The sequence below is a fragment of the Crassostrea angulata genome, chromosome 10 (assembly GCF_025612915.1).
Source record: "Crassostrea angulata isolate pt1a10 chromosome 10, ASM2561291v2, whole genome shotgun sequence".
NCBI lineage: Eukaryota > Metazoa > Mollusca > Bivalvia > Ostreida > Ostreidae > Magallana > Magallana angulata.
Window position 1 is genome coordinate 18989222 of NC_069120.1, and position 9600 is coordinate 18998821.

The window sequence follows — 9600 nt, forward strand, 5'->3', positions numbered from 1 at the left end:
CCCCCTCCCGGTTCAGACGCCTATGAATAAAAATGCGTATATATCTTTATACACGTGTATTCAAACAAAGTCATTAAATGTAATTTTTTTCAGTTCTAAGAGGATATCTGAAGCCGATCGAATTCTTTACTCGCATCTTTTATACATTCTCTTGATTAAATGTACACCAATCTCATAATTTAATTTTCCGAAAAATAATACTCTATGAAATGTTGTTATCCAGAGATAATATGATTATAGGCTTACCTAATATTTTTTTTTATTTATTCCGTCCCTATTCCGGCGATTACGGCATGCCTTTACCTGCAGCTAACCTTTTTCTATCAGTGACGTCACTGTTTCCATATAAGGTCATGTCAAAATTCTACAAACTTGTAGACTTTACATTTGTCTGAAATTAAAATATTACAGTGGAATATATTATGAATAGGCATAGCCAGCACTGGTAAACATATACAAGGTATGTCACATAACAAAGTAAATATAAATAAGCATTCATAGTAAGTACGATGGCCTAGCGCATGCGTACCAATAAGATCCGAGAGTGTTCTGTAAATATCGGGCTTGTACGTTACCTGCATCAATTTCAATATAATCGACCGAGAAAAGGCGAAGGCGAAGGCGAAAGTGCGAATTTTCTATGTAATCAACCGAAACTTGTTATGCAATCAAAAAAGGCGAAGGCGATAAGCGCAAAGTTGCGAAGGCTAGAGCGCGAAGGCGAGGGAGCGATAGTAGTATGAATCTTGAGAGAGAGAGAGAGAGAGAGAGAGAGAGAGAGAGAGAGAGAGAGAGAGAGAGAGAGAGAGAGAGAGAGAGAGAGAGAATTTTCTTCCACTTCTAAATTGATGCATTAAAACGAGCTACGGGATCTTCAACCTAATAACAATTAGGTTTTCATTATTTTTACTTGAAGGGCATGGGAACAATTTGAGATGAAATTAAAATTTTAATACTAGTATTTTCTTCTTTTTTGCATTGCTTTGATAAGGTATTTTTGTAAAGGTAAACCAAAAATTGAAATGCAGCTATTCTTGTTATGCAAACAAACCTCGGCATATGTCTGCATATAAATCAATGTAAAAAAATCTGCACTTGCATGATTAATGGGTAGAATAAAAAACGAAATACATATTCAAAGCAAAGCAACACGGATCTCTAGATAGATAGAGGTAGGATCAGGTGCCTAGGAGGAGTAAGCATCCTCTGTTGACAAAATATGTAAATTAACTAAATATGTACATGTAGTGCAATATTCCTACGCCAAGTTCCAAATAGATTAGATAAATAGTTCAAATAATTAATAAATGTGTGACAATTTTCTATTGCAGAGGCGTCAACATGTTTGTTTCTTTTTTACTTCATCAGTACTAGTAATATGCCTAATAGCCTCCTGAATGCTCAAATGAGCTTTTCTTATCATCTATGTCCGGCGTCCTTCTGTCTGTAAACTTTTCACATTTAACATTTTCTGAAGAACCACGAAGCCAATTTCGAACAAACTTAACACAAAAAGGGACAAGCTGTTTGTATTTGTAGAATTCTGTTTAAACAAGATCGTCTTTATTGGATTTTCCAGAATATATGAAGAATTCACGTACACTTTATTCATGAGCTAAATTCGACGTGACACTGTTCTCATTAATATTCATTTCTTCAAATTGTGTCTCTTACGAATGAATATTACAGACCTTAATTTTAATGTAATTTGCGTGATTACATCAAAACTTTCATTTTTAAAAAAATGAGAACTCGTGTTAGGGCAATGCATAGATTATCTGTGTATATTTTTGCAAGACAATCAGTGAATCACACTTCAAATTTACTTTAAATGCCTGCCTATTTAACCATAAGATTGTCTAAAAGTAGGACTATACCGGCTAATATGAGTAACTAAATAAAGAAACAGTTAAAAAAGTCAGCTTGGAATAAAATAGAATTATAACCTGAAAAATCTCATTCGATTTATAATGATAATTCTTATAGAAATATGCGATACTGATTCAATATAAAGCCTAATTGCCTAGTTGCACGTCACATAGCATACGGAAAAAATCTTGAAAAATGCTAAATTAAAAATTAAAAGGAACCGACAAGACTTTTTTAATTTGAGTCAAGATTTCTGATACAATTATTTTGCACTTAAAAAATTAATAAATATATGAAGAACAGCTTTACCTATAAATGGCATGTATTTTAAAAACAATTACAAAATTGATGACGTCTTTCATCAATAAAACACACATTATTCAAACAACGCCCCGCTTCGATTTTTCAGATTCAAAAGAAACTGCCATCTTAACATCTCATGTAAACAAAACAAACACATTCCGATCCCGGAGGTAGTAAATGACAAAACCAAATGAGGCGAAAATATTTCCTAAATACTTTTTAAAAATTCATTATTTTTCTCATTCCTTTCTACATGACTGTATATATTCTATTTTACTGAAAATCGTCATTGTGATAACAATGTGGCCGCTTTGCTAATTAGTAAAATGTACATCATGTTTTTCATAATGTATTTTGTATTTGATAGCACTAGGCAAAGAACCTTATTCGATAAGGTCTAATGTCTGTCCCAATTTTTTTTTTCAAATTTGTTAAAAAAAAAACCCTTCATTTTGATAAGACATAAATAAACTGATTATGCTAGTTACTTATAAATTAATGCATATCTTCTTCTGCAGAAGAGAAACGATGGATATTCTTCTCTCTCTTTTTTCTCTCTCTTTTTCTCTCTTCAATCACTATTGTTTAGAATAGTCCACATATTATCATATCAAATATAAATTCTCCAATGGATCTAATGATACCTTGAATAATTGTTTTGGCGAAATCAATATTCATTTACATAATAACATTATTTTTTGCTGGCCTATGCGTTTATGAAGGTACACGTGGTTTTTATTGTAGATTATTGTAACCAAAAAAAATGTATGATCGCTGCCTTCAAAATTAAATCTGTATAAGACCACACTAACGTATATAACAGAAAATTTTATTTTAATGTTTTCACCTCCATGCCATTCTGCCTGAGTATTTTCTTAGTTTATAAGTATACTAGTAGGTTGAATATCCAATGGTCACAAATTGCTGCTTATTTTTCGTGAAATTAAAATGAAAGAAAGTTTTTAATTTTATGACATGTTTATAATAATCAATTGTGAAAGATATTGTTTTATCAACCAACCAAAATATTATTTACAGATGGAATTGACTTTTCTACTATTTATACTTCAATTTTTCATCATTTTCAAATTAATTGAAGGTAAGATAGATTTGACCATTAGTAATTTAGAATTTCATAGTTGAGTTTAATACACAAATTATCAATTACAAGAAAGGTACATGTACAATCAAAGTACATGTAAGTGCATTGGTTTTTAAATCTAAAAAAAATGCATAACAATTTTATTTTAGCTTAAGTTTTACATAAACTATTTTTGTATGCATTTTCATGTCGTGTAAGGCAAATTTATAAAAGGGATATTGTTTACAAATCGCATGTTTTTGCTGCTTTTTTTGAGTGTTTGATTTCTAATTAGGTCAATGTATTAGCAATGGGACATGTGTCTGTCACTGTGAAAACTGTACTAACGGATGTACCGCTTGTTTACCTGGATGGAGCGGATCTACAACAAATTATTGTCAAAAATGTAGGGTTTGCATATAAGATATATCAAAGCAATAAAGTTGTATATGGTGATAAATATTATGGTTTAAACATATTTGTATACGTTTAACAACGAAAACACGGCGGCGTAGAAGGGCCAGATGAGTAAATAATAAATCTTATTTGTTCGGATGAATAAGTTATTTGTTCGGACAACTAAGTTATTAGTTCGGACGAATAAGCTATTTGTTCAGACGAATTAAGATTTGTTCGGACGAATTAAGATTTGTTTGGACGAATTAGGATTTGTTCGGTCGAAGAAATTTTTTGTTCGGATGAATTAGCTATTTGTTCGGACAAATATGTTATTTGTTCGGACGAATTACGATTTGTTCGGACGAAATAAGATTTGTTCGGACAAATTAAGTATTTTTCGGACGAATTAGGATTGTTCGGACAAATAAGTTATTTGTTCGGACGAATTAGCTATTTATTCTGACGAATTCGGATTTGTTCAGAGGACTTTGCTATTTTGCTATTTGTTGGAACAAATAAGAGAGAGAAAGAGAGAGAGAGAGAGAGAGAGAGAGAGAGAGAGAGAGAGAGAGAGAAATCTCATAATCATGTATTTGCAGATGTGAAAAGTTTAAATCAGTTTACGAGATCATGCGCAGATCCAGGAAAATTTCCCCGTCAGGGTTTGGAGGGATTAAAGATAATTTTGCCCCCCCCCCCTCCACTTCCCTTGAGATCTCGAGATACATCCCCTGGAGATGCCCATTCTAGGCAGCGCAGGTTTTTATTATAGTAACTAACAAAAAACAATTCGCGCTATGCCATAACAAATAATATTACTCCTGCCATTATATTTATTGACATGCAAAATTTTTACAGATTTTAAGACTACAGCTTATATTCTGGCAACAATATATGACAGATTTTGTATAAATATAGGGGCATAGAAAGATGTTTCATACTGTGGCAGCGAAATTGATCAATAAATTGGGGGGGGGGGGGGTTGAAACAGATTTAAGTTGTTATTCTACAGTGTGTTAAGTTATTCTTCAATTTGATATATCATTTGGTCCCTTATTTGATGACACTATATAAGAAACCAAGCAAAGTTGTACTTTATCCTTATTTCTTACCTTTGACGACATAATATGTGTATCTAATCAAGATAACGCAACTCACATTTATATTAAAGAAGTTTATGTGCATTAACCGTATCCCTTAGAAAATTCAATTTTTTTAAATTTACATGGTAAAGTTACCCAAAATAGGCCCAGCCCCCCCCCCCCCCCGGTAAACATAGATATCCCATAGAACCCCCCCCTTCCGAAACATTTTCTGGATCCGCGCATGTGCATGTATGACAGTATAAGCACCATGTCCACGTAAATTTGATTCAACTTATCAATCTCTGTTGATATTCAAAGACGTTCAAAATCCTTTAATGGTTTTCCTTGAATCGTGTGCTTACATGTACATATTATATGTTTCTAAGTTACAACTTGTAATTGATCATCAAAGCTGAAGAACAGTTATTATTCAATGTCGAACCTATGTAACTAATGCACTGCTGATTCTCAAAATACGCCAGAAAACATGTAAATTTACCCCATTTTTGACCGTGTAAACAATAAAGTTAACACTTCGCCTCTCCATTGAACAAAAATCGCCATTATCATCGCCGCTCCAATGAATACAGATCACCGTTATCAGATTTCGATTCAGTCTTAATTTTTCAAATTCATTTTTTGGCAAAATTATTGGGGCGGGTACCGCCTTTGCCGCCCCTATTCAAACATCCTTAATATACCAGTGACTAGTGCATGTATAACATGTAGGTGCTATCATTTGAAGGAATAACAACATTCAAGGAAAGGCTCGGGGTATCTTGATCACAGACCCTCTCCCCCTTCAATATTGCCAGATCAGATAGTCTTGTAAATTACTCAAAAAGTTCTGTTTTTATATACAAACATAACGTATTCGTCCGAAAAAATAGCTAATTCGTCCGAACAAATCCTAATTTGTCTGAACAAATCTTAATTCGTCCGAACAAATAACTTATTTGTCCGAAGAAATAGCTTATTCGTCCGAACAAATCCTAATTCGTCCGAGCCAATAATTTTATTTTTTTCATCTGGCACTTCCATCGTACGAAAATGTACAACTTATTTTATAAAATATTACGTTTTCTTTCAGCGAACACTTTCTTTCAATTACTTGCAATGGATGAACTCTTTGACGGTGATTCAAAAACTTCCAAAATATTCAAAGGTCATGACCCATATATTCTATTTCAATTTAATACTTCTGCAAAAATTGATCAACTAGACATAACCCTTTTGCTAGGTAGGTATGCATAAAGTATTTATACTAAAGTGAATTTTATTAGATACCTCCTCACATCTTATTAAGTAAATGTAATTTACATATTTTGGTAGAATATGGGATAAACTACACAGTTTCTGTACAGCAAATTCCATATAAATTTCTTGAATCGGAGATTTGCGACAAATTCACACACAGCGATGTTAGTACCGAGAGAACTGTTACAGTGACATGTAACCGACCACTTCATGGAAAATACATTGAAATTGTTGCCTCGAGTCCCTTAGAAACAACTCTACAAGTGTTTGAAATTGAGCGGTTCGGTATGTTCACAACTTCTAATAATTTTTTCGTTATATTGATGATAAACTATACGATCCCTAATACCGTTTTGATTTATTATCACATGTTTATCTCAATATACGGCGGATATCACTCATGAGATAAAAATAGAGGATATCTATATTTTGCTTTATCCAACAAGTTGAAATGGTGTATATATTCGCGAGGCTTGCCGAGCGAATATAACATTTTAACGAGTTGGATAAAGCACAATTATTGATGTTCTATTTATCTCATACAGTCAGATTTATATTATGAGCTTTTGAGACAGCCCCTGATATGACCCGAATTGATTTTTTCCAAACATTAAACGGTGTTGCAACGTTGTGTCAAGCGGTTATTGTGACCTTGCGCAATTCAATTTAGTACGTCATTTCGAAGATAAATCGACCATTTTAATGTAAAGTAAAAACTTGAATATGAAATATAAGCTATATTTGGACGAGGGTAAGAAAACGTGACAAAGCTAGGGCGAGGATTACCGAACCTTCTTAACGTTTTCGACCCGAGCCTAAATATCGCTGATATTTCAAGAAATTTATCGTGTGTTTTGTTTATCCTGCAATATAATATATACAGTTGTTATTCATTCCAATCGTAGAATGTTCAAATGGCACTTTCGGGGAAAATTGCAGTAAAATTTGCCCAGACGGATGTAACAAACAGTGTGATAAAAATACTGGTGACTGTATTTGTATTAGCGGTCGCTGGGGAAACTCTTGTAATCAGACATGTCCTTCGTTTTGTGATAAAAATACGTGTAATTCTACCACAGGCGATTGTAATGATTGTGTTCTTGGATATTATGGAGTGAAATGTGACAAAGAATGTTCTTTTGGGTGTCAAAATATTTGTAACAAGAAATCGGGAATATGTTCATGTAAATCAGGATTCTATTTGTCAAATTGTTCATTGACGTGTCCATCAAAGTGTTTAAATAATGAGTGTCATCAAGAAAAAGGAACTTGCCTGGCATGTCATAATGGAACATATGGCGACTTTTGCGGCCTGAATTGTTTGGGTGATTGCAACGGTCAGTGTAATAAAGAAGGCATATGTGGAACCTGTGCTAACAATAAATATGGTACTTATTGTAATCAAACATGTCCTGAAAATTGTGAAGCAGGGGTTTGTAAAAGAGGCACTGGTTATTGTGAAAATTGTAAGGAAGGTTATTTTGGAGAAAAATGTGATAAAAGCTGTCCGGAACACTGTGAGATTTGCAGTCAAAACGGTTACGAATGCAAACGATGTGTTGATAAATGGTTTGGTGTTAAATGTGAGTTAAATTGTCCCCCCGGTTGTGGTGAAAATGGGTCCTGTGATATTGAATCAGGTATGTGCAATGAGTGTCCTGCTGGATATTATGGGAATGAATGCACTCAGAAATGTAGTAATAATTGTGCCTCAAACAAAATTTGTGATCAGAGCACGGGGAACTGTCGAACCTGTAAAGCTGGTTGGTATGGACTCAACTGTTCAGAACACTGTTACAGTAACAGTAATTGTATGAATTCAACATGTTTTAGAAATCAATCATGCGTGTTTGGTTGCAAAGATGGATGGTTTGGTGCACAATGTGATTATAAATGTGGCCGCGCTATTCGAAACTGTGGGCAATGTGATTTGATAGAAAATGTTCCGGTTTGTCGACAATGCAGCGATAGATGGTACATAATGGAGACAAATTGTTTCGAATGTCCTAAAAATTGCTCTTCTTGTATATCAGATGAAGAATGCTTGGAGTGTAAAAACAATTTTTACCATGGCAAGACTTGCAACTCAACATGTAACACAGCCTGTATAAATAAGACATGTGACATGACAGGGTATTGTAAAGAGGGATGTGAAGACGGTAGATATGGCGTCAGATGTGACCAAAATTGTTTGGAACATTGTAAGACTTGTCACAATTCAACAATGTGTTTGCAATGTGAAGATGGATATTTTGGAGAATCGTGTCAAATGTGTCCAAAAAATTATGAAAAATGTGAAAATTATTCAAGATGTCCGATTGGCTGCAAAATGTGTACCAATCTCACAGTATGTTTAAGAAGTAAGTATATTTAATTTCTTCATAACTTATCTGGCCAGAATATTCATAATTTGTCGTAAAATCGTAATGTCAAATTTACTTTATTCAAACGAGTTGAAAATGAATTTAAAGGGTCATAATACATATTAAATTCAGACTTTTTCAGTTTATACACTGTCCCGAGTTTTTGCATCCACCACTTTTTGCTTGATATTTCGATAATCATAAATACCTTTTTTTTCTAACTACGTTCATCCACTAATATTAAAAATGTCCAGATTATCTGTTTTGAAACGCCCCCTTTACCGCTTCATGTTTCAATACACATCCCAAAATAGAAAATCTAACGGGATTTTGCATTGCATCAGTCATTAAAAAGCCCGAATGATAACGTTGAAAAATTGCGCGAGGCATCCTGAGTACTTCCGAATGGAGAAAAGATGTAAACATCTCCCATAATAAATCTCCGTAAAAAATGTTTTTTCGTTCCTGTGAACTTTTATGAGTGAAAAATGATAATTGTTCAATGAAGATATCTTGGATATAGATTTCAACTGTATTTCTTTCACAGGTATGTGTATTTTTATTAAAAATCATCAAAAAGCGATGGAAGCAAAAACTTGGGACAGACTATAGTTAAAACAATATTGAACTCATCGGAAAACGAAGTCTGAAATTCAAGGTGTCAATATCGGGTTGAATCGGACTCCTAAAAATAGGCCTATATATATACAACATGTTAAACCGTTTAAGAAACACATGGCTTGACAAAATCATGTTAAGTGACAAGCACGATGCCCCTTTTTGGTAGTGTTACTCAAACAATCGAAATAGTTCTATTACTTGGCTAGCAAAATGACTACATGCTGTATTATGCATTTTCGCCCCAAAATGTAAAGTTCTAAAGAAACCTTTAAAAATATGGTTAATAATAAATATTTACATATATCAAGTATTATTCCTTCTATATACATAGCTATTTCTTACGGAAACTTATAGTTAAAATTCGTAGCTTTATAGAAACAGAGACTGAAATCTATACGCTACATGTACGTTTATCGATCGGTCTAAATGAACACCGGCTGAAACTGACAAGAAAGTGACAGGACTGAAATTGACACGCCCTGATTATCGATTGGTCGAGACCTACATTTACCTAAGAAAAATCACGGACTGCACGAAATAATCATGATGGTGCCAGACTCAAAGTCTCACAGAAGACGATTTGGCTGTTTCTTTTAGCTATCGTACTTATGTACATTAACAG

The 9600-nt window shown here is 33.6% G+C and overlaps 1 protein-coding gene across 1 annotated transcript; it reads left to right on the forward strand.

Annotated features, from left to right (window-relative positions):
- The first annotated feature begins 5833 nt into the window (after positions 1 to 5833).
- LOC128164937 (multiple epidermal growth factor-like domains protein 10) lies at positions 5834 to 8458 on the forward strand. Its single transcript, XM_052829049.1, has 3 exons — positions 5834 to 5977; positions 6070 to 6279; positions 6900 to 8458. The coding sequence occupies exons 1-3, from the start codon at positions 5854 to 5856 to the stop codon at positions 8366 to 8368; spliced, it is 1803 nt and encodes a 600-aa protein (XP_052685009.1). The 5' UTR covers positions 5834 to 5853; the 3' UTR covers positions 8369 to 8458.
- The last annotated feature ends 1142 nt before the right edge of the window (positions 8459 to 9600 follow it).

Bases quoted from the DNA above. Each gene is read 5' to 3' on its own strand.
- LOC128164937 (XM_052829049.1), top strand. From the start codon at position 5,854: ATGGATGAACTCTTTGACGGTGATTCAAAAACTTCCAAAATATTCAAA. The intron at 5,978-6,069 runs GTAGGTATGCAT...ATATTTTGGTAG, and splicing joins AGACATAACCCTTTTGCTAG to AATATGGGATAAACTACACA. The intron at 6,280-6,899 runs GTATGTTCACAA...TTCCAATCGTAG, and splicing joins GTTTGAAATTGAGCGGTTCG to AATGTTCAAATGGCACTTTC.